At 43.6% G+C, this 25,446-nt stretch overlaps 2 protein-coding genes across 6 annotated transcripts in view; one reads left to right on the top strand and one right to left on the bottom strand.

Annotated features, from left to right (window-relative positions):
- Positions 1-201: 201 nt before the first annotated feature.
- On the bottom strand, positions 202-14,396 carry tfap4 (transcription factor AP-4 (activating enhancer binding protein 4)). 4 transcript variants are annotated; one of them, XM_040049951.1, is made up of 8 exons: positions 14,288-14,396; positions 12,695-12,845; positions 7,693-7,858; positions 7,496-7,594; positions 7,209-7,379; positions 6,965-7,114; positions 3,242-3,409; positions 202-3,158 (listed from the first exon to the last, which is right to left on the bottom strand). In XM_040049951.1, the coding sequence occupies exons 3-8, from the start codon at positions 7,765-7,767 to the stop codon at positions 3,000-3,002; spliced, it is 822 nt and encodes a 273-aa protein (XP_039905885.1). In that variant the 5' UTR covers positions 7,768-7,858; positions 12,695-12,845; positions 14,288-14,396; the 3' UTR covers positions 202-2,999. The 4 variants fall into 4 exon arrangements, with proteins under 4 accessions (XP_039905885.1, XP_039905887.1, XP_039905882.1 ...); XM_040049953.1 differs by lacking the exon at positions 14,288-14,396 and having other exon boundaries at positions 12,695-14,098; XM_040049948.1 differs by lacking the exons at positions 12,695-12,845; positions 14,288-14,396 and adding an exon at positions 10,900-11,374.
- Positions 14,397-14,456: 60 nt separating this feature from the next.
- The window catches only part of glis2b (GLIS family zinc finger 2b), a 29,602-nt gene continuing 18,612 nt past the window's right edge, over positions 14,457-25,446 (top strand). The window contains exons 1-2 of one of the 2 annotated variants that reach the window (XM_040049920.1): positions 14,457-14,868; positions 15,226-15,327. In XM_040049920.1, the coding sequence (XP_039905854.1) occupies positions 14,856-14,868; positions 15,226-15,327 (115 nt within the window). In that variant the 5' untranslated portion in view covers positions 14,457-14,855. The remainder of the gene's footprint in view (positions 14,869-15,225; positions 15,328-25,446) is intronic. The other variant, XM_040049915.1, reaches the window with a different exon arrangement.

Below are 25,446 nucleotides of genomic sequence, written 5' to 3'. Positions count from 1 at the left end.
AGCCATGAGCAACTGAACAGGGGAGGGAGGGAGGCTTGAACAGCCCATCCACCAATCAGGAACAGACACTTGTGCATCAACTCGACTGCTTGAGTAACAGCCAAACAGAACTGGAAATGAATCAAATTCAGCTGGTTATGTCACTATTTGTGTTAGAATAACTGTTACCAGAGAAACAGAAAAGACACACAGAAAGCCCAGTGTTTACAAAACAAAGTACAAACTTTATTATTCTGTCTTTACAAAGGCACGAGCCTCTTTATCCCCAAAACGTTTCTCTTTAAAAAAAAAAAAAAAAAAAAAAAAATAGCTTCTTGATGACCATATCCATTGATGGGTCTAACAAAAAAAATAAAAAATAAAAAAAATGGGTAGAGGAAGGAGAACAAGCGGAAAAATGAGAAGAGAGATCAGACTTGTCAACAGATAAACAAAGACAGCATAAAAACTGCAAAAGAATGTGACAGGACAAGATGTAGGAGGACTGGACATGGAGGGAAAGGGGGGATACACAGCTGTGCGGTTTTTACTCAACTTCAAGAGCTTCAAATGAGGAGATGCTCCTTCATATAAAAAAAAACAAAAAAAAAAAAAAAGAGAAAGAAGCAAACTCCTATATAGTACAGTAAGTGCTTTGTAATCTTGACCCTATTTAGTGGAACCCCCTCAAAGCCAACCCCACTTCTCCAACCACCTGATATGTCCGCGTATGCTTCCTAACACTCGACCCAGAGCGTAAAACGTAGATGGAAATAAACCATGTCTGGGATTTAGGGAAAAGTGATCAAATGCAAACAGACGGCAAAAAATAATGAAAGCAAGCTCCACAAACAGAAGAGCATGCAAACTTTTTCCATATCCAGGAATCCCCTTTCCTATCAAGAGAAGCACTCGCAAACAACCCATCATTTAATTCTGCTTATTGCAGTGCAGCTGACATCAATAGTTTTTTCTTTAAAGGGCAATTCCGCGATTTATCTGTGCAGCGGTTCGAAGCTCCATCTATGCACTGACGCAAGGGGTGAGGAGGGATGCGTCAAAGATGCAACTAATCTTCTGAAAAATTAACTGTTAAAGGACATTTATGGAATGCTGACGTCTCTTTGTGGCTATATGTATATATATATATATTTGTGTGTATATATATTTTTGCCAATCAACTGGCTTTAAGGGGCTAAAATATAATAAAATCTACTAGTAACCAGAAATCGCATTTTGAATACTCTTTCAGGACCATATGAATGCAACCTGTTTTTAAAAAAGCATAGTAAAATAAAAACAAAGTATGACTGGGAATATACAGTATTCCAACACAAACCAGCTGGATTGATCTGATAGCTCGAAACAAAAAGGGGTTCCAGCGGCTACCAAATGACGCAGGTAAGAGAAAAAATAATAATAATAAAAAAATAAAACTTCCCTCAACCCCAGGGCTGTGTTAAGGCTGGCTTCACAGTGCCTCCCTGCACCTGCTATTAGTAAGGCATGCTGCTGCCTCTCTCCGCTACATGTCTTTGTCAATCTGTCCGTCAACCAAGAGTTCCCGGCAACAGAACAAATAAAAATGTAAGCAGAAATATGTAAAACAAAAACAAAAAAAAACAAAAACAAAAAAACATGGTACATTTTACAGAAAACACACTAAAGGATAAATATTCAATATAAAGAAATGCATATAGACTGGGCATTTTCCTCATATTTTAAGCATATTCTGCTTTGATACATATCCCAAAACAAACAAACAAAAAAACAAACAAGCAAACTACACTGGAAGGGGCTAAATAGAACAAGCTCTTAAGATCGAGCAAACAAGTGATTGTATTCAAGTTATATTTGCACGTGCAAGAATTTCAAGGCAAAAGCGGGTCTGCTGCAGACTACCAGAGTCCGGAGCACCGCTAAGCCTCGCTGATTCAAAACACTAAAAGAGACACATATGTGACAGTTACTCGACAGGGGCCCAAAGAGTAGCTTATTTTAAAAGCCATGTGTTTTTAAACTCAGAAAGGGAAGATGTCAGGAAATGCGAAATTTAAAAAAAGAAATTTAAAAACTTTTTTTTTTTGGTCAGGCCACGAGTAAACAGAATAAGTCATGTGGGTCAAGATATGTGGGTTTACTGGGATCCCAGCCCAGCAATAATGGCAACAAACAAACAACATGAGCAGAAAAATAAAATAGCGTTTTGAACCAGTAAGTGCACTCTCTTTTCGAGCTTTGCTTCATTTCCTGTGAGCACCAGTCAGCCATGAAAAACAGCTTTGAAATTCTCATCAACCTGTTGTTAGAGGACTCTTAAGAGAAACACAGCATGAAAAGGTCGACTTCACAAAAGTAAAATAACACATTCTCTCAACACAAAGCCTAAAAGGTGGAACTTTAGGACAGTCTTTTTTTTCTCACAGTGTCTCTCCATACAGCTCAGTTGGATCGGGAACAGAGGAAGTTTTAAAGGATGTTCAGCTTAGGGGCGGGAAAAAAAAATTGCTCTGGTGCGGGGGTTTTGACGCCACACCAATGGGCTCTTCATTGACTTTGTCTCCTTTTTCGACTTCAGGGGCGCACAGAGAGATAACAGTCCTGGTAGTTAATGGAAATGTTTAGTTGACATTCGAAAGTTCTAGTATCCAGTAAAACAGAGCATTTATAGTCAGTGAAGTAGTCGCTCTATTTGTCTTTCTATAGTTTAACGAAGAAAGCTTGTGTAAGTGAGTGAATGAAGGATCGGCGCTAGACATAAGCAGAGGAAAGGAAAAAAAACAGAAGAGGCTGCATGTGTGAGTGTCTAAGTGTAAACCATAAGGGCTGCCTATCACGGTACAACATGACGTGTATTGATTAAGAAAACAAAACAAGTGCTTCAATCTAACTAGCAGACTTTTCCACTGAACAAGAGCGCTGTGAGTTTGTAGGCTCCCGTAGCCCTGCTCCGCTTGGGGCTTGTGTGTAGGTGTGTGCGTGCATGTGAGTGTATGGTACGTAAGACGTCAGGGATGAACTCAAGGCAGTGAACAGTCGTCCGGCCCGTCGCTGTTTGAGGCTGTGTCTGAGCCTGCCGCGTCAGAGAGGACACGTCCTGAAGTGACGATGACCGCCCTCCTCTGCTCTTCCTCCCCGGCGCCACCCTTCCCCTGGGTGCCCTCGATGTGCTGGATTGCCTGAGGGAAACACAGAGGCAACAGATGTCAGCGACAACACCCCCCTCTAGTGGTGGGATATGAGGCAGGATTTTGTGCCTTACCTGAACGATGGTATCCAGGTTCTGTCGAGATGTGGAAACTGTGTTGATAACTGATGCTGGGCCCATGGTTACCACAGTAACATGGTGGGACTGAGGAGTCTGGACAGGTGCAGGAACAATGACTGTAGCGTGGTGTGTAGGGGCTGGGGGAGTAGCAGGGGCCAACACCTGGTAGAAAGGTGCAATCACCGTTTATTATTCTCATGTCATCACTTCTGCAACCTCAGTGCACTGAAGGCACATTCTTAACCTGCACCGTTTACTATTAACATATATTAAATTTGTACATAACGTTAGCAGTAATACAAAAATACAACCCCAACTCCAAATAAGTTAAGATCCTGTGTAAAATGCAAAGGAGAAGAGAATATATCATATCAGTTGTTTAAACTGAGACAATTAAGGTCATTTTCATTTTCATGGCAAAAACTACCTCAAAAAAGTTGGGACAGGAGCAATAATAAAAGTAAGTGGTTTTATAAAAAAGAAAACTTGGAGGAGCATTTTAAAAATAATTAGGTTAATTTGCAGCAGGTCAGTAGTATGACTGAGTATATTAAAGAGCATGTTAGAGGGTCAGAGTCTTTGCAGAGGATCACCAATCTGCAGAAAACTGCAAAATCATCAAAAAAAAATGTTCCTCAATGTTAAACTGAAAAAGACTTTGAATATTTGATCATCTACAGTACAAAATATGATCAAAAGATTCTGAGATTCTGGAGAAATCTCTGTGCGCAAAGAAGACAAGCCCAAAAATCAATACTGAACACTTGTAATATTCAGGCTCCTGGGCAGCAGTGCATTAAAAACAGATGTGATTTTGTTATGGAAATCACTGCATGGGGTCAGAAACACTTCCAGAAATCACTGTCTGTGAACAGTTTACGATGCTAACCAGAAATGCATGTTGAAGCTCATTCACTCAAAAAAGAGGCACATGTGAACATAATAGTGAAAGACTGCAGTCCTTTTTCGGCCAAAGCTCAATTAAAAGTTAGAAAAACTTTGAAATTTTTTAGCTCTTCGTTAGAGAAATACAAGAACCGATGCAGAGTGGGAACAGACAGTTGAACCTTTGCTAAAAAAGCTACAAAACGACAAAGACCTTTTACCAGGGCTTTACAGATCTAGGGATGGAAGAGTCTCATCAAATCATAAAAAACATTAAGCCAATTTCTCTTGGGGAGTTTATAAAAGAGTGTTTTGTGGACTGTGCTGTGCTAGCATACCCCGAGTAAAAAAATCAAATCTGACAGGGAAAATGTCAGCCTTCTGAAGTGGATGCAAGAAAAAGGGACTGAAATGATCCCAGAACTGAAATAGGTATCTCTGCATTGTATTATACACCAGGAGGTGTTGTGTAAGTAGGTGCTAAAAATGAACCATATCATTGTTAAAATAGTTAACTTGATGTGGGCAAGAGCACTGTTTGTTAGGCTTTTGGAGGGACGCGAGACTGAAAATGGTGACATAGGCTACCACACAGCTGTCAGGTGGCTCAGCTTGGGTAAGAGTGTCGCACTTGAGAGTAAAAATTTAAGAGTTTTATGTGAAGAAAGGCAAGGATAATTCAGAGCGCTCTTCAGGAGAACGGAATACAGTCTTACATTTGTTATTTATATGACTGCACTAATGAATGAACTAAATACCAAACTGCAAGACAGGGCCAATTTGCACATGAAATGTAAAGCTTCATAAAAAGGTTTCATAAGAAAGTTGCAGTTTCTTTCAAGCCGATTTGGGAACACCATTCTCACTTACATGTCAACAGTGAAAGAAGCCATACCATCAGCTGATCCCCTCAGCTGGTACTTGTCCACGTTAGGAGCCCTGCGTAATGAGTTTTCAAGGTGATTTGAAGACTTCAAAACACTTGAGAGTGAAATGCACATGATTTCAGCTCCCTTCACTTGCAGTTTGAATAATGGATCCAGTGATGTTGAGCTTGAACTCATTGACCTGCAGTCTAATTCACTACTGGCAGAGCGCTTCAACTCAGTATCACTGCTGGATTTGTATTCTTCTCTTGCAGGTGAGAACTTTCCACACATAAGGAGACAAGTGACACGTGTTTTGCAAAAGTAATGCAGATTGTTTACACTTGTTTTTTGTTGATCAAGTAGTGATGAAGTTGGCGCATAGTTCACATTTCAATCACCTAACATCTACGCTTGCCTGCAGATTTTATAAAAACATAAAATTAATACTGAGAAGAATTAAGTTCAACTTCTTGGAGCCGCCCCCTACAACAGCCCAGTGTTTGATGGATTCTTGAAAAAAATCTTATACCCTGTTAGAACACATCTATCCATACACCAAATGCTATGAGTATACTTAATTACATTTGAATCCTAATTTCCCATTGACCTTATGTGGCCAGTTTGGAACAATGAAAGGGCCGGCAGATCTGGCCCAGGGGCTGTACAATTCCATGTCAGCTCATGAGGGATTTTGAATTGTTCTTCGAATAATAGACTTACCATACAGTAATAAGTGACTGTGGGACTGTTGTGCATTTAGTGCTTATATAAACAACCTAAATGGAGCCAATGACATTATCCTAGACAGAAGAGATGGGACCTACTGAGCACCTAAACATCAAACAATCCCAGATGTTTATGGACTGTTAAAAAAAGAGAAGATGCTGCATAGTGCTAAACATGACCCTATCACAATTTTTTTTTTGAGATGTTAACATGATAACAAGTTAAAATGCAATATTAAAATGAGTCATGCAATGCAGTCCTAGACTGTTCAGTAGTCATGATGGTAACCATACAGTAAATCACACCTGAATTAGCTCCCCCCCCCCGGGTAATTCAGTGTTACTGTAATTCTGCAAATTCATACTGATATTGACTTGAGGTTACATTACACAGCTCTGCTTATGGAGTCACAAAGTGTCATATGACTAATGTAAAGGGCGTCAATCATCTTTTACTGCAAAAGCCCAGCTGCCACAAAGAGCGGATAGGGCAGACATCAGGCGATGATTGATTTGGCATCATGTTCAGTTAGGGTAAGCCTGCAGTAACAGGACGCTGCAGCTATCAGGGCTGGAGACGGCACCAGCAGAAAGACGTGTGAGCGGCCCATTTAACACACTGTAAATCTGTCTGAGCTGCTGACAGCTCTAACTGTGGACATGGACAGGACTGTCATGTACCTTGTCCACATGTCTTTGTGAAATCTACGGTAGACTCTGAGACTAGTCTAGCTGCGTATGTGTGTGTATTTTTAGAAAACGCAACACACTTTGACATAATTGACTCAAAGTCCATAAAAAATTTACATGCTAGGGAGGGGGAAGGGGGGGAAATCTGGTGCCTGCCAGCTGATGAGTTTAGGCTAATGAGCCAAAAATAAACACTTTTTTGTGTGTCAAATTCAAGAGCTTGCTGCACATGGCCTCTGTATATGTTAAAAGGATGAACAAAGATACAGAGGGGGAAAAGGAAACGCTGAGCTGAACAATGACGACAAAAGGTCTAAATTTTTTATCCTATCATTCCATCAACAAATCCAAAAACATTTACCTCAAAGCTAAAAAACTGTCTAAAAGGCCAGATTTTTACCCTTGATTTGATTTACTAATCCTCTGTGTCAAAAACAGTTTAAATTCATTAGGTTGTTTGAAACACTGAAACAGAGGGGATTTTTCTAAATCAGTAAAAAGCATACATCTTTAAAGTATATCAGTCAGTGATATGCAGATGTTTCAACCTGTGGGCTGTGGGCTGGGGTGAGGTCCCTCTCCAGCTGTTTGTGCTGCTGCAGACGGACAAGGCTCTGCGGTTGGGCCTGCTGCTCCTGGAACTGCTGGGTGATTGCCTTCAGCTTCTCTGGGTACAACTGGGCATCCATGGACCGCATCTAAGATGCAAAAAATAGGATAATATTTCTGAAAAGTTCAAACCACAGCAGTCGGTGGAATTTCAAACTCCTGAAACTGCGTTATTGTCGTCACCTGTTCTTCCAGATTCATCCTGGCTGAACGTTCTTTCTCCAGCTGCTGTCTCAACTCGATCATCTCCCTTCTTAAGTCCTCGGTTTTCTCCTCCTCCAGGATGTCTGGTGAGCCAATCCCTTCATCTTTCTCCTCTGCACGCCTCCTCTTGGGGGAGGAACCACTTAACTCCTAGAGAGCGCAAACAGAAATGTGAGATGTGCTTTAGATGAATGCTAAGATTGATGATAGTGAAAAGACAGCTAACTCCTTTGCAAACAGTCTGCATGGGCAGCGCACTGGTTTACCTGTATGATTCGTTTGAGCTGACTGTTCTGCTGCAATAAACGTGTCTTCTCCTGCTCCAAAGTAAAAATGTACTCTGCCGTCTGTTGCAGGATGGCAGCCTGAAGAACAACATTACAGTTTGGTTATGAAAGCAAGTTCAGACCCTTCCAGCTCCAGCTAACTCATCATCTAATTTAAATCACTGTTTATGACCCACCTTGCTGAGTTTCTCTCCATCGCTGTGTGGGATGAGTGTTTTAAGTGACTGGAATCCAGCATTGATGCTCTGCATACGCCGACGCTCGTTGCTGTTGGCGATCTCTCTGCGGATTCGCCTCTCTTGGTCCCGGGCTGTTTCTGGGGTCAGAGGAATGTTGGCCAGGCTAGGGGAAGAAGGGAGAGGCAGGAAAGCTATTAGGGAAAATGTACAGTTTAAGAAGACGTAAAAATAAACCAATCATTGTTAAAACCAAAAAACATTTACTAATATGGTGCTGATGGCACACTCCGTGACCACAAGTAAACTTGTTGCTGCGAATGCTAATCAAATCTTTTTTTTTGGTCAGCCCAGATTTCCTCAATTTGCTCTTTCTTCTCGTACTTCCGTTAGCACTTTCCTTCATTTCACTTCAAAAACATCTCAAGGTTTAGTGTGGGGAAATTATTAGTGGTCAAGTTAGTAAACTAATTGCAAGCACAGGCAAGCCTCTCCTGATGGTTTTTGTTGGAACTACTTTATACCCAAGAAATAGTTCCAATAAAAACAGCTTATGCCAGCACAGTTTGCTCCACTCTTCACCAATGCAGTAAACCTGCAGCTGAGTTAAGTTTACATATACCAGAACTGCATTACATAAGAAATTATCTGGACACAGGAGGAAAAGCAAAAAGCTGACAGCATTTGCTCCCCTTGACATCAACTGTTTTTTTTGTTTGTTTTGTTTTTATGTGAGCTGACTCTTTAAAGTGTGTATTTATATCACCACCAAAGAGCAGAAATGACTGGCCCGTTCCTGTGATTACACAGGTATTTACAGCGGCTTTGTCCTTTCAGCTCACTAGCAACTACATGTATCATTGCTAATAACTGAAATTGTTACAAACCTATGAAAGATCACAAGTTCTGTTTATTTGAATTGTTAGCACGTGTTAGAAGATATGTCAATGTTGCAGCAGCATATAGTTTATTATGAACATTCCAATATTTAAACTGTGAATCAGTGCATTCCACATGGTTAAATTCAGTTTGAGGGGGAATTCTAAGTGAATTTCCTCTAACATCCTCAGTATCAAACACTATCTATGGGACCCTCTCTGAAACCAAGCTCTTATCTGTACTGACTCAGCTGCCTTAATGCAAACATTGGGAACAATTGTGCAGACGCAGATTAGAAAAGCAGTGTCTATGTGTGTATACACAGACACGCACACACACACGTGTAGCACTGCAGCAGCACATCCAACAAACAGATCCACTGCCAAAACATGACCAACTGAGCCTGAACTTTACAAACACAGGCCACTTTAGAGCCTGAATTAGAGTGAGTTTAGGCTTAAATTATTACCCAAGAAACTAAACAAAGCTCAACCAACAGGCTGATTAAAACTGATCAAATTGAAATATGGTTCCACAAATATCTTCAACATCATTTTCCGATTGCCTCCATCACATCCAACCCTTAGCAACCTCTCTTGTCACTCCAACCCTCTGTATGCAATCTGCTCACCTGGGAGGTCCATCTTTCATCTCCAACATATCCACTATTCTTCCTCTGCACATGCCCAAATCATCTCAACCTTGCCTTTCTAACTTTGTCTTCAAATTCTACGAGTTCTACAAATACATTAATAATCACAAGTTGCTTTTCAAGCAAGAATGCCAAAATGTCTCAAATATAACAACCTGGACATGAGTTTTAAAACTGTTGTGCAGATAAAAATGTAACAATAAAACTATAACAGTGATCATCATTTTTTTTAAAAACTGTTATATTTTACAGATCCAGGGATTTAAAAAAGCTAATTAATAACGAACTGTGTATTTTATTGCTGAATAAATGTGACTTTACAACAAGAACTGATACAAATTTTAGTCATTCTGGTTTTTATTAAGTTATATTTGAGTGATAAGGACTTTAGAGTGTGCTCACGGAGTCAAAGTTTAAAGAAAAAATGTGCCAATTTTCGCTTTATTTTAAATTGTAAAAGCATTTAAAGTTTGTCTGGGTAAAGTTCCGGCTTTCCTTGCGGTGCACCAATTCCCCGCAGAAAAGCGGACTACATTTCCCAGACTGCCCATGTCATTACCAGCAGCAGGAGCAACAGTCGCAGATCCCTCCGCCTCCTTCTTCAAACAGGGCTGCGGACGTATCGACGGGCCTTCCGCGACATACACACACCCCCTTATTAATAACGCCACTTTTAATTTTCCTGCCTCCCCGCGAAAAGCCAAATGTCTCCTTTTACCGAACAAATCCAACGGGAAACGTATTTTAACGTCCCCCAAACACACTTCCTCCGTCCTCACAGTGCCCGACACCACCTTCGCGCTCCGAGCAGACTTTCGTGTCCTCCGCCATTACAACAATGCGGCAGGCAGCATGGCAGAGGTGCGGGATGAAACGACGCAGTGGAGGCGGCTCAATAGCGTCAACGGGAAGCGCAGAAACGCCATTTAAACCACCGCCGCCTAAAACAGGGGCGAATAAGACAACAGCAGTGCTTTTTTAACGTTTGGAGTGAATGAAAACAGGGCGCCATAAACAGGAAACAAACGCCAGACCCTCTCACCCCCTCTCTCATCCACTCCCCCCACCTCCATCACTTTTTTGCACAAGCCACAAGCATGGCCGCACTACCCACAATAAACTTCGGCTCCCTGCGAGCGAAATCGTCAACCCCCACGAATGTGCGAGGCGAAAATAGACCCCTTCACACACCGCGACGCCCGCTAGCTCAACTTTCCCTTTCTCATGTAAATTTAAGTACACATAGGCCACGGGTGAGGGATTATTTAAGCACAAATAGGTCGGGGATGCGCTGAGCGAGTAGCAGCGTGGTGTGCACGGAACCACGTGGTTTATGTTTGTTAGCCACAAAATACATCGATTTCGCAGTCAAAGATGCAAAATAAAAGCACGCAGAGGACGCCGTGGACACAGCGGGAGCCCCCCGCGTGCTCGGTCGCCCCTTGATCTCGCCGTTTGATGTTAATTAATGCCCGCAGCTCCGCGTGAGAGGGTCGTGTACACAATAACACATCAGACCAAGCGTGTTGCCCAAAACCGACATCGCTAAGTGCGCGGTGCTCTCAGCAGATGACTTGATGGTGATAATAGTGATGATGACGGTGATAATAATAATAATAACAATAAAAATAATAACAGGCACAGCATGTCGGGTGAAACGCGCGTGGCATACACACCTACAAAGACCACCAATCACTTCTTTCTCCGTTTTCCTGAAATGTTGCAAGGAAGGCACCTTCTGAGTTGGTACCATGAAATACTCCATGCTCGCCTCTCGCCAGTTTGGTGCCCCCCCCTCCCCACCACCAGCAGTTTTTTAAGGGGAAAAAAAGAAAAGCAGCAAACAGTCTCCGTGGTATAAAAAGGGAAAATGATGACGTTAGTGGGTAAAAATCCCCCGTGATCCGATGCGGGTTAAATCCACAGAGGAGATATGAATGCCTCGTCCGTGTAATGTAGTACTTTGAGGCTGCTGAGAGTTGTAATGTTACTCGACTTCCAGCTGATGGGGTTCCCTCGTTGTGTGTGGCGCTCTACCTCTCTCTCTCTTTCTCCCTCCCCTTTGCTTTCTCCCTCTGCATGACCGTGTGTGTGTCTGTGTGTGTGTGCGCAGCTGATCGGATGGCTTTCAAGGCGGGAAACAGCTGGTAGGAGTCACACACTGCACTACCAAAAGCCTCCTTCCGCAGAGAGAGAGAGAGAGAGAGGGGGGGGGGGGGGGCTGCGTGTAAACAAAGGACTATTTAGCGCAGAAATACACCGACACATGTGGAGAGCCGCGGAGGGAGCTTGAAATCTTTAAACCTGGGGGGGCGGGCATTTACAGCTGATCTGTGATCAGATCTGCCGTCACAGAGCTGGGCTGAATCATTAATAGTTTCCCGTCACATGGCTTGAATCGGTTTAAATATACTTTATGTAGAGAGGGGCTATGATTTCAACATAAATAGGCTTAAAAAAACACAACAACAACAACAACAACATTATTTTAAATCCTTATTTTATAACCCAAATGTCAGTGCACCGTGACAGCTCGGGCTCATGAGCAAATAAAGAGCGGGACTACTACAGGGGTGGACAATCCAACAGCTGCGATAAGGGAACAAGAGGGATCAGCTGACGATCTGGCAACGCTGCACAGCAACAGCGCACCGGGGAGGGCTTTTAGGGACACACAGACACACATACACACACACACACACACACATACACACACACACACACACTGAATGCTAATGTTGTTCACCATTTTGGGTGTGACAGACCCACAGTGGAAGCACGGGAGGCTAAATTACAGTAACCTAATCTAATCTGTTAAACAGAGGCTATATGGCGCATGCATGGAGTGAAGTCACTGGACGGGAGCAGTGAATTTGATCCGGAATTTTGAGCCGCAGCAGCAGCAGCTTTATATCTTTTCACGATGGCGCATTTTTAGTAATTGCCCACAGGTGCGGCTGCACGCTGTCGGGCGTTTACAGGAGAATAGAGGAATACATCTGTGGGAGATCAGTGCTGGAAACCGTGGCAGTGATTTTTAAAGCAGCCCTCTTCTGGACAAGTGCGTCTTAGCACTGTTTCACCAAATTACAAATGCTTCCAAGAAACAAACCCCCTCTTTACCTTTCATTCATAAAGCCTACATTGTTCATCTTTGAATATTGAATCATCATCATCATTGAATCATCTTTATATTATCTGGAATATTCATTTGTTCATGAATCCCGAATCAGATCGTAATGCCTCCAGATATAGCAGACGATTTAAACTCCACAGACATTATTATTTAGGCCCCTGCTTACTTATTACTTTCCAATAACATGAAGATAGGCTAGATGGAGTTTTAATGTTTTACAACACTGATGGTACAAATACTCCATTCAGCCCCATTATTTATTTATTTATTTATTATTCATTTTATTTATTTTTAATAGAAGTGTTAGATTACTGTTTTTATTTTTATTTTCTTACAGTAAATGTAAGGCTCCGGAGGCTATTTCACCTTCCACCCGGTAACTTTACGCCCCCTGGTGGTTGTAGAAGGAAAACCCAGGCGAGTCACTGCCATATTGCACACCTCACTCAGACACATTAGATGGCACAAGATGGGCCGGACAGAAACCTATCAGGAAAAAATGTTAGAAAAAATAGTTGCATTGATTATGACAGAGACTTCTGTTTGCGTTGGTATCTGTGCTGCTAGTTATTTTACAAACGTGAATTCCTTTAAAAGTTAGAACCGTGCAGCATATATAAAAGCCTATAAGACCAGAAAACAGTGGTGTACACACTGATACATATACAGCAAAATATTTGCACCTTGGAAATGACACATTACCTCTTAGATCCCTTTTATCTACATTGGTTATTTAGTAATGTTGTTATGTACCACTTTTTTACATTTACTGTACAAATTATTGTATGTTATTCATTTTTTCTTTGCATCTGACTTATACATTTATAATGACAATAAAAGGCTTTTAATCCTAATATATTACAGTAACTTACAGCTCAGCATTGGCCACATCACTCCAGGTTACCCTTTATTTACACTCCAAACACACACTATCACTGTGGTGCCACTGACTTTGTCTGTAACGTGCTGATACCACAAAATACAAGACAAGCAATCACTTCTCTTTTTTTGACATTTAAATTTTAAAATCTAACACGCTGACATTTTGTTTCCCAAATTCAACCGTGTAATTGTAGTCTTACCATTACTGTGAGAAACAAATGGGTTATGTGAAACCTCAAAGAGGAGTAAATGGCCCAGGGAACTGTTCCAGAAGGTGAAATTGCTCAGTTGGTGACATTTTCACACTGTTTATGTGCTCAAATCATAATATTGGTCTGTAATTTCCATCCAAATGACAAAAACAAGAGGGGGTTGTTTTTGTTTTGTTTTCTTCTTTCTTTTGTCCCGAAGAATGCACTAAATTATATGAGGATGCAGCCAAATATGACAAACTTGGCAATGTAGTGAATTTCTACTGTAGATGCAGCAACTGAAAAGTTTGTAAATAAATAAACAAATAAAGGTTTAAAATATGTTTGATGTGTTTTTCTTACAACTTATGGCGACAGTGTCCTACCAACAACAAAAAAGGGAGGGGGGGGGCAGCAAATCCTGTTCTGTTTACTGATTCAGTGATTATCAAAATATGAAATTAAAAAAATAAACACTTTAAGGTAAAAATGGTGCTCACAGCTAAGCTTTTAAAAAGGATAATCTGTCTGTTAATTACCTCACAGACTGCCTTTGCTATAACCAGCTTTGTCTAATTACCGCTACAGTAATGCATCCTTATAATTACTGACATTTCTAACGACAGTGCAGTGTACGAGCCAAGTACGGGATGTTTTGGCTCGTGTGGTGAAAATGTGCGTTTGTCTTGCAGAAGGATCGCCTGCTCTTCTCGAGACTGAACTTTTAAATTACGTAACGGCGTTTTCCGTCTTTTCAGAGCAGCCTGTCGGGGCTGAGTTAGTGGCTAATACGAGCAAAGAGACAAAACTGAAGAAGAAGAGAACATTTTAAACTGTAAACAAGAGAGGTGTCACCCTGCGCGATGGCCTGTTGTTGGCGGGGAGCAGGGGCGGAGAGATGACCGTGAGGACACGGAGAGAGAGGGTTAGTTTGGAGAGGAGCCTGGGACTGCCCATGGTGGATGGGCGGAGCAGTAAGCATGCGCTGAGCTGGCAGACTCTGGGCTGGTCCTGACGGGCTGGCTGGGCTCCGGGCGGCTGTCTGTGCGCGTCAGACGGTCGTGGGGGAGACTTCCATCAGCACTCAGCGTCTCCCCGAGTGCGGAGAGGGAGGAGAGAGAAAAAAAATCAGGCAGAAGACACACGGGGATCACTGCGCGAAAAGAAACCAAAAAACAGCCCTACCTCTGCATCTGGAAAAGCACCGAAGAAGCTAGAGACGATCCTCTCCCTCTACCCCACATCCCGTCGCCAACCCGCCCTATCTATCCTATCCACCACCACCACTTGGTGCCCTCCCACCCCTTCACCCCCGCCCCCTCTTTGGAGAAGCAAGACCACCCATAGGAACCCCTGTACTTGACCAGCGTTGCCATTAAGCGATGCGCTTTGAATTTAGGAAGAAATCACCTATGCGCTTTTGATGCACAGCACAAGCAAGTGGTCTTCGTTGTTTTTTCCTCAGCGGGAACAGTTCATGCTAAGGATCTCTGGGTGTTTGCACTTTTTTGACGGGTTTCCAGTGTCGGGATAACATGCAAAATATCACCCCACGACCACAGACAAGGCTGTCATCCTCGTAGACAAGCCTTTATTTAAACGGGCAGCTGTCACACACGCTGCGTTTTAAGGCTTATGTTTGCTTTTCAATGCTTAGAAATAATCCTGACAATGGTCTGCAAACGGACCGCCTCTCCAGACACCTAGTTCTATTTTCCCAAGACATGACAGCTGTTTATTTCGTTTTTAACGTAGAAAAAGCAACAAACTGACGAGGGGTCTTCTTGACACAGACGCCGTTAGAGCCACGGGACTTTGCGTGCGAAGTTTGCACAGCAGAGATCGGGACCAAGCCGGAGATATCTCGACCACATCCACGGCATTCTCGCTTCAAGGTAAGCCAAAGGCAACCCTATCTGAGACGTCAGTTCTGTGTGTTGTGCCCACTTGTCTTGCGTGGTCACGCTGGTGTGAGTGCGCTCCTGCTTTGTGAGGAAAATTTGCGCGAGTTCAAACAGGGCAGTGACCTATTTTCGGGGACTCTCTCCAGCGGTGCGCCGAAAATCCTGCAGCCAGGACTCCCCGCTCTGTCACAGCCAACAGGCCGGTGGAGGCGAGCGTGCCATCGCCGGGTTTTGTGCCATTTCACCCACAAACCGCGTCACCGACCTTTTCCGCGTGTCTGCATCCGTTCTTAATCCAGCATCCCTCTCCACAGACCCCGAGAGAGACATTTTTAGAGCAGTGTCACAAATCTCGCCCTATATAGAGGCATGCATCACCGCTCAGCCAGCTGTTGTGCAAGACAGAGCCTCCCTGATAGAAGCTCTCTGATGTTTGCCACCGCATCTGATAGAGAGTTCAACGTCTCCATGCTTGTGAGTGATACGTAAACCGGTGATGTTTGTTATTGGTAAATAACGAAGATGAGAAAATACTTCTTTTTTTTTTTTAAACTTATTTTCTCACTTAAACTTTTCATCTTGCTGCAACTGGGTATAAAATGTGCTGTGATTAAATGGAATATTTTGCCCATAACTATGACCTTAAGGTCTTTTTATATGCCTGCCATTGTGTCATTTTTTTCCATCCAGTTCTGAGTTAGATGAGACCAAGCATGTAGCACAGGGGGGCAAGGATGAGCCCTGGCAGAGAAACCTAGATAAAGCGCTATTTTCCTCCAATTAAGCAATTCCACTGTTCCTAAGCCTAATTGTGTGCACACTGGGACTGGGCCTGGGATGGACCTTCTCCCCATTGGCTGCCTCCCCTGGTCCCATTGTTCCAGAAGATGCCAGGAGAGAGAGAGAGCCGAGCTCTGCCCTGCCAAGGCAGACCTAACAAGGCCTACGCTGGAGGGTAATAAGGCCTGATCATTAAAACGCATTAGGCCACAAGCAGAACGAGGCACACTCAGGGGCTGGGATAAGAGCTGGATGACTGTATATTTCCAAGGTGACTGTGAGGTGTTCTGTGAACAATATAGTGTGTTGGTGCATGAGAAAAACCGTCACACAGGCAGCATGTGGAGAGAGGAGGTCTGGCCACAGGCCCACTGGACCTCTCTCAAAGAATGTGGGGAAGGAGCGAAAGAGGCCGTGGAGGCTGTCTGCACAGGGAGAGACTCCTTTTGCTCCCTCCCTGAGGCCCCCACTATGTAATCCATAAACCTTTTCAGAACTGTGAGCACAGGTGCTCCTCACATCCACAGGCCACTGGCTGCATTGTTTATCCAGTCAGCTGATGATCAGTTCAGCCGCAGGTCAACCATAACATCCATCCGAGAGAAAGACTGTGGTCAGACGGAAAGGCATTTATCACCATCGCTATTCAGGCAACGACTCTCTCCCACAACATTTAGTCATTGCAGAGAAAAGTCTCTCATCTCCACCATAAAGCCAGATGTCCACAGAGCTCCAGCTGTGCGTCTTTGTGGTGGCATTCCACGCTCACAGGATGTGTGTGTGTAATTTTCTTGCTGTATATTTCCTTTTCCTTCCCTTAATTCATACTTGGCCATATGTAGGGAACTGGACTGCTGCTGGGAGCAACAACTTGCACCGAGTGCTAGCCAGAGTTATAGGTCTGACAGCCTTTGGCTGCTGTAGTTGGTTCCTCAGAGGATATGTACTATTAAGGCTGTCCACCGTGCCAGTCTCTAAAATCAGATCATGGGTGTGGTATTCACCCCCTCCTCAATTTTCCATGTGTCTTGAGATTGCACCGCAACCGTGACATCATTCAGTTTTGGTCCAAACTGTGAGGGAACGGCAGCTGTTTTATGGTGGAAAAGGTGGAACTCAAAGGCGTACTCCTGCGTCAGCATTACCACGAAGTTTGTGCTAGAGAGATGGTGGGAACCCAGGGTGCACTTGTGCTTAATACCTTAAATGAGGCCCAATACAAATGGACACCATAGATTTGATTGTTACATTGTGCTTTTTGCATTTCCGCCAAAGAAATCCTCATCTAAAGTCTAAAAGGTGGCAGAAGCAAGTTGTTTTTTTTCACAGTTTCATGTAAAACCACAACAATATGTTTGCCACTTAAGAGGGGAAAAAAACACTGTGCGGAGGGCAAGGATTGCTACCAGTAAGTGGGTGGGATGTAAGTTGCACAAACCTGCTTGGTAAAGCCAAGTTGAGTGTTCGAATTAATATCACAGTGGGGCTCCGTAGCTGCTAGGGATTACAGGCGAGCTGAAAGGCAACTCAGCAGCAGGGGAGGGAGGATTACAGTGGTCAGTGAATGAGGCAGCATGCAGTGAAAACAAGGCACCTGATACACACTTGCGTTTATCTTCCCAGGGATAAGAGCTGCAGCACTTGAGATTTCCCATGGCAGAGCCTGTCCTTTCTGGGGTTTGCATTTGTAGAGAGTTAACGCTAATCAGATGAACAGCCTCGTGCTTCATGCATTAGGGAAATGTCACGTCTCGAACGCGTTTGGCGGGGTCGTGCATTCAAGCTCGTTACCAGTGATCGAGGAGATGCAAGTGTTGTGCCAGAAGAAATGTCTTTGTACTGAAGCTAGGCGGAGAAGAGAGGATGGTCAGTTTTTGGATACATTTCTAAGAAAGCTGTGCCTATTTGAAGATAAGTCGCAATGAATGAGTTGCCTGTTCTCATTAATTAATTAAATTATTGCCAAAACGCTAAGGCAATGTAATCATTCAATTGCTTACCACTAGCTGTACATAAAGGGTGGATAAAACCACTTTGGCATCATCCACTGGTTAGTAAAGTCCTCTCTTGTAGCCTCAAGCTGAACATTGTGACCTGGAGGCTACTTCCATGTAAATCTCAATACCTGAATGTAGATAAACTTGTAAATAATAGTAAATCACTTCCAGACAAATCAAATCTTTTATTCTTAATCATTGCCACGTGCTTGCTGAATGACACAGACATATTTTGGAGCGCTGCAGACTGATGTGTCTGTATGGGTCACACTCTTGGACCCATGCATTAAGAATAGACAAAGTGCATACAGTGACTTGACTCATTCTAGTTTGAAAACTGAAAAAGACCAGTGCATACCGCTTTGCTCCCAGGCTGGCTGGGGCTCACGCACCGTGCATTTTTCTCCAGTTAAACTGTAACCACTAATCACCTCACGGCCTCACTGCTTCCTCCTCGAGCAGACCATTCCTGTGTCCCCAGGGTGGGTTAAACTACCCCTCAGGCCCCTGCCCCGAGGGGATATATGGTCTACCCTTTTCTTAAATCACCTGTGTGGGACATCCTAAATGAGTGCTCGGGTTTGGCTTTTTCTGTGAGGATCTGCCACGGTGAAGTTTAGGGTCAGTTCCTCTGCTGCAAGTGTGCAGTCCTGCATTTCCAAAATAAACACAGACAACTCAGTGCTTCACTCCAACCACCCCGCCCTACCTCTTCCCATTCTCTTTAAAGCGCCTTCTGCACTCCCTGCTCAGTATTTCTATCATGAGAGAATTTCAGCTCGCAAAGCCTTGCAGACAATATGCAGACCATGTCTGGGGCAGGGCACTGCTGATGAGCAAAGATAGAGAAAGAGAGCTAAGACATGGGAGATTTTAGAGGAAGACGCTCTCTTTTTTTCCCCTTTTATTCTCCTTTCCTTTTTACTTTTTGTACTTTTGATCCATTTCCAGCTTCATTGTTACTGTTTAACTTGCAAATGAAAGTAAAAGTAGATCTAGTTTGACCCTTTAAGGGATCAGAGAGCTGAGTTAAGGGATCTGCCAGTTGTACAGTAATATACCCAAAGTATTGTGGTTGAAGTGGAGCCGCAGTTGGTTTATGTTATTATTTACTTGCTCAGTCAACACCCTGGATTCTGTCGTATGTACTCAGGGGCACTACAGCAGTCCAGTTTGACTTTGTGTGTTTGCTTGTTTGAGGAGAAAAGAAAGGGAGGAGCTCTGCCCGTGAGTATGGCTGAGGAGTATCGGACTGGGAAGGGAGGAATTGTGAGGGTTTCTTTTTTTTTTTCTTTTTAAGAGAAGGGGGTGAGGGAGAGAGATGGGTGAGGCATTTCTGAGATTCACATAAGGCTCTCAAGTCTGGGCCTGGGCCTGGCTCTCTGTCTGGGCATATCCAATCCTGTCAGCTAGCTTCCAGACTTTGCCCCCTTCACCCCCCTCCCTCCTACCACCCTCTTCCCCTCCATCCCTAATTCCCTGAGACGCCATTTCCTCCTCGCGTTCAACTCGGCTTCTATTCCCTTCTCTTCCTCCGTCCTTCCCTCACGTTTTTTGTCTCCCACTTTCCATGAGCTCCCAGCTTCGTGTACATTACATAAGACATTCTCCATCTTATACATGCAGTAAAAGAGAAAGAGTTAGAGGGGGGGAAAGTTTGGCCTCTTAGTGTTTGTACCTTCTCTGTGGTGTTGTGGAGATGTTGCCAGCACTAATTTAATTCATATGTACCGTGGTTGTTTTCCCTTTTTTCCCCCTCTTACCAGGGAGCCTTATGTAATTTGGGAATGTTTTAAGTTTGAGGCTGCTTTTTGAGACTAATTCTGACCTCAGACGCTTCTGTGAAACAGCCTCACTGTTTTTATTTGCTCGCTAAAAGTGAATTGGCTTCAGTGGCCATCTTAACTATTGATGGTCGCCATCTGAAAGCCGCGTACTCGCTCTTTGTTTGCTCGTGTCTTTAATAATCGGTGCTGTCAGTCATAGTTGACTTTGCCATTCCTTATCTGATTCTAAAGTGTTGGTATTGATTCAGATGCAAGAGCATGGCTATTTTCTTGACCTTCAGCTCTAACTGAGACTCTTTCTCAGGCTGCCGATGTGCGGTTTGTTCCACAACACGTTTATTTGGTTCTTCGCCGTTCGATCTTTCGTTTCGCCAAAACGAGAGGAGGAATCGGCACCAGATCTTTCTGACGCTCAGCTCCAACTGATTGCACGACTTGGACGCGTCAACAAATTTAAATCGAGAGTTTAGTGCTGTTCCATTTTACAGCATTATGCTCAACTCTGTCTGTCGCCATCTCAGTCACCCTCCATCTGTCCCTTTGCATCTGTCTCTCTGCTCTCTTTTTCCCTGCTTCCCACTCTTGGATGGAGCTTCAAAAAAAAAAAAAGGGAAAAAAAGATGAAAGCTGCAGGGTGGAGCCTGTCACCAGTTGAGCTAGAACACAGAAATACAGAGAAAAAAGGAGAGGGGTGGGAGACAAAGGTAGAAAAAGAGAGAGGGAGAGAAAAGACTGTCATATTGACCTTGTCATATTGCCAGCCATGGTGGGAGGAGACATGGGGCGGCGGGTTATTCAGAGAAAACAGGCGCTCCATGTGAGGAGGGAGAACACAGGGCTGCCATTAAGTTGGCAGAGCCTCACAAGGAAAAGACAACACAAGCTTTGTGCCTACATGTATACGTGCGATCACTGGAGAGGGACGAAGAAGGGCTAAAATGGAGGTATAGCAGACAGTCTGGGAGTTGGGGGTACACCGAGATTTAAAGAAGCAGGAGCTCCACAACAGTCCTGCTGCTGTCCATAACATGAAAACATGCATCACGTCACTTAGTCTACTAATTGCTCTCTGCTGTTGTGCATTTCTCCCTCTTCCTGTTTTCCTCCCTTTTCATTATGCTTTGGCTTAGAAAGCAAAGCCCCTCTTCTGTCCCTCCTCTTTGTACATGAACACATTCGTGCACACGTATAGACCCACATGCTAACAAAGCCGCACCAGTGGAGACACTCCCAGAGCACATCTGGGCCCGTGCCCCGCCTTCTTTGTTATTGCCATTCAGTACAGTTGGTGCACAGGTGTCGCCCAGCCCCGCTTGAGAGAAAGCGACAGGGGTGAAGGAGTTTAAAAGTTAAAGGTGCAGCAGACGTAAGCCTGCAAAATAAAGAGAGCGCCCACCGACTCCGTGCCTCGCCTCGAGCCTACAGGAGGCCGCGTTGCATAAAGTTGTTGTTGGAATCATATTACCGAGGCTATTGAATAAGAAGACCTACTTCCCAGGGATTTCTCTATTGAGTTGCAAGCAAATGAAAGTGGCTGGAGTCAGTGTGTAAAAAGAAAGGGGTTTGTTTCTCATGCGTGTGGTGCTATAATATTCCCGTCCAGGAAATGACTGTGAGACAGACGAACCCCTCCCAAAAGCTGGAGCGGTACCACAGCGCTCTGAACTGGTCTGAACTCCACAGCACACAGCTAAGCATGCAGCTCACTCGTGCATGGGTTCGTACCCAAGAGCCGGACAGTCGGTATGTCTGTGTGTGCCCGCACTGTGTGGATGCATACTATAATTCGCACCCCAATCCTTGATGTTGTCACCGAATCAATAGACCACAGGGACAGATCCACCGGTGCTAAAAGTAATTCAGTTCTTCTTAATGTGCCTCAGTTTCTATAAGTATCAACCCTAATGCCCTCAGACTGTTTTGAACTTTGTAGAGGAGAAAGGGAAAGAGGGGGTTCTCTGACTTTCCCATGCTTTCTTACTCAGATGCTTTATTCTGGGATGTTACCAGTGAGAAAATAACTTGTCCCGTTGAGAGTTCAGCTGAAGACGTTTTATGCACTCTGAGATGTTTTGAAAAGAGTTTAAAGCTCTCATCGTAATTTAAGTATATACTTTCATACATCCTCAAATTTTAGTGTACACACCTGTTGGCTTTGAGCTGAAGTCATTTCTCTTTAGGCTTAAATCCTGAGCTGGGTTTTAGGGAGTGGTCAACAATAGCTTGTGTGTGTGTGTGTGTGTGTGTGTGTGTTGCTGAGACAACCTGGTAATTTAAAGATTTAGGCAGGTGCCAGTGCTTTGCATTCCTATCCTGACCTTGCGCTCATTTCTGCTGCCTTTAGGGGAGGTCTGCCTCGGCACAGTTGGTAAAGCAGAGGTGGGTCCACGCGCTCGTGGAATCATTTTTTTAAATTCATAACATAAGTTTAAATCTTTTTAGTTACTTAAAAGTGCTATACGATTCAGACTTTTAGTGGAAAGAATTTCACTCCACGTCTGTTGTATATACATAGTATTAACATATTTCATCTGCACTGCCCCACCAAGGAAATGAAGAGGAAAGGAGGTTTACTTTGAGAGAAATGCAGACCTCCATATCAAACAATGAAATTCGCTCCTTCGCTTAAATGTCATATCGCACGTCTGGCTGTTAGAATAATGCTAATGTTTGTGTGAGTCAGCTGGAATGACAGCATCTAGTGTGGGAGTAGCAAAGAACCGTCACTTCCGAAATACAGACCCTTTTCAGTAAATCCCAGCAAAACAGCCGCAGCTGGTTAGTAGGCTGATGTGAGGATGGGTGTGGGGGTGGAGAGTCCCGATGTTTGATAAATTAAATAATTTCAGAAGTTCCTTCAGTAGATGTAATTTAGTGTGCTCGAAAGAGGATACACAGCTGAACGCACGCAAGAAAAAAATCACCCAAACTTTTGCTTTGGGAAACATAAATGCTCACTTTTATCATAGCTGTTTTTTTCTTTTCTTCTTCTATCACCCAGAGCTCACACAGTGTCGGGCTGTTTTAACTTCCTCTCTCATTGGCTTCATTCCTTCCTTTCTTTCGTCTCCCCACCTCCCTTCTTTCCTCCGCCGTTGCTTTCCTACTGAGTGTGGTGTGGTGACGCCCCTGCTTGGCTGGTGCTCCAACTCCAGACCCTGTGATTGCGCGCAGGAGTCAGAGGATTGCATCACTGCCTGTGGGGAGCGGCCACAGGAATGGACTGGGGGGGGGCAGGGAAAAGAGAGATAAAGAGTCGTGAGAGAAGTCAACAAAGGAGAGGGAAAAGAAGGGGAGAGAGCGATGACAGACGCTGAGTATATAGATGTAAAAAGTGAAGAGCGAGTCAAGAGGGAATGGAGATGAGGCATGTTTTGTTTATGTGGAAGTATGTGAGAGCAAAGATGAGAGATGAGGAGTGAGGGCTGGAGGGAATGCAGTCGGTAGGCTGCAGAGGGGAGACGGGCCCAGCAGAGTTACTGTGGAGGTCAAAGTAAGCCTGGGTGGGGATGCCAATCAGATATTCTCTTCTCTTCTCTTCTCTTCTCTTCTCTTCTCTTCTCTTCTCTTCTCTTCTCATGGATGGCAGTAGAGCTGAGTTCACTGGTTGCTATTGCCCCACTGGTGCATCACCAGATGCCAAATGTTGTGAAATGCCCCGCGTTATTGTAAGATTACTCACCCCTCTTCAAAGCCTGCGGTACCGCTGTGTGAAGTGCCTTAAGCATTAGCGTCGGATGGGTTCAACGCTTAAACATTCATCAAACAGCCAGAGTAGATGTCCTCGTTGGGGGGGGTTAGCTCGTTAGCACTGATTGCTGTCCTGATGCTACGATATACATTTAAACTGTTAATTAAAACCTTATGTGGCCCATCTGATTGTGAATGGGGAATAGGTGGGAGAAAAACAATCCAGTGACTCAAAACACATGCTGCTACACGTGGGCTCACAGTCACGTACAGTTCATGTCATACAACAGCTCATGAACTATAGCCGGGTAGGAAGGTTCCTAGCCTCGCGCCAATATGTAGCAGTTGTCTCCTGCTTTACCTGCCTCTTCCTTTATTTTTTCCATCTTACTACATAAAAAAAAAAAACATACATAATATTGTGAGACACTGATACAAGAGTAACTGGCAAATTAAAGCAGTTCTATATACTTTTTTAACATACCTCTATTCTCTTTCCATCTATTCACCCACTCTCATCACTCCTCACCTAACCAAGACTGCCACAATCCCTGGTTTAGCGGGCCATAAGGCTTACAGACACATTGTGAAATCTCAGTCAAATGGCTTTTTATAGATCATTCGAGGCCTAATCTCACTATATGGCAGACTAAGTGGAATTGCTGCTTTGTTGTCAGGTCTGGTCTGAGTGCTGTTACTGCTCCATACGCAGCCTGGTGGAGTGTGTTGATTCAAATTAAACATACACAGCACATCAACCCATAGCTTCTAGTAACAGATAACTCATGTCAGGGGGCAAGACCTTACACTTTCACTGTAAAAACAAATAAATACGGTAGATGAAATGAAATTAAAAAATCCCTCTAATGTGCTCCACTTTTTCTCTATACCGGACTTTCCGCCTGAATAAGCCATGAAATGTATTTGACCAATTCTAATCAGACTACAAATGGAAACCATAAAGCTGCTGTTATCCCACAGATTCTGTACATCTATGGGGAATAAATCAGAGATTAAAGCGATTATAAACATTGACATCAAAACCTCTCTAGTGGATAAACTATGTGATAATAACACACTTTCTAAATTTACCCCAGGCATTATGAGTGCATATAAACATCATTAGTGCATATCCTACAGGTCTAAAGTGCAAGTCTGTAACATGAAACTACTGTAAATACCTGGTAGTTTCCTCTAAGGGATCAAATAACTGGGGGAGCAGGTAAGAGACAAGCTGCACCCTTGGACAGGTTGTAGGCCTAACACAGACAGAGAGAAACGGCCATTTACACCTACAGCCAATTTAAAATCACTAGTTAACCCAAACCAATGCTTGTCTTTGGACTGTGGGAGGAAGCAGACAACTGGAAGAGAACCCAGAGACGGGGATAACCTCCAAACTTGACTGAGAAAGGCTCCACCTTGGATGCAAACCACAACCTTCTTCTTGTAAGGCAACAGTGCTAAGCACCACCCAGCCACCATTTCCCAATACTGGCTATTATTATTATATCTCTCTATATATATTTATATGCCACATTCCCCTTTTGCAACCTCAGTTGGATTGCTAAATAAACGACCAAATTATTAATGTTTATAAAAGTTGGTGTCTCACCAGCAGCTGTATTGCTAAAGAAATAAGAATTATTATAATGCAAAACAGAGAAGAGCAGAAAATACTTATATAATAGATGGTATTGCATTTCTTTATAGTGATCACAACTTTGTGCAACTGCTGTACAGTGAAATTATAAGTCAAGTTTACACTGCAGTGATAAAGAAAAAAATGCTTTTACTAACCAAAAGCTTTACATCACAAGAAACACCACTGTAAGTGTGTGCTCGTCCCTTCTGTT

Source organism: Simochromis diagramma, unplaced genomic scaffold (assembly GCF_900408965.1).
Source record: "Simochromis diagramma unplaced genomic scaffold, fSimDia1.1 OVJJ01000321.1, whole genome shotgun sequence".
NCBI lineage: Eukaryota > Metazoa > Chordata > Actinopteri > Cichliformes > Cichlidae > Simochromis > Simochromis diagramma.
This window is presented reverse-complemented; position numbering and strand designations above follow the sequence as displayed.

Bases quoted from the DNA above. Each gene is read 5' to 3' on its own strand.
- tfap4 (XM_040049948.1), bottom strand. From the start codon at position 10,988: ATGGAGTATTTCATGGTACCAACTCAGAAGGTGCCTTCCTTGCAACAT. The intron at 7,859-10,899 runs GTGTGTATGCCA...TTCTTCCCCTAG, and splicing joins GTGATTGGTGGTCTTTGTAG to CCTGGCCAACATTCCTCTGA. The intron at 7,380-7,495 runs GTAAACCAGTGC...TGCGCTCTCTAG, and splicing joins AGCTCAAACGAATCATACAG to GAGTTAAGTGGTTCCTCCCC.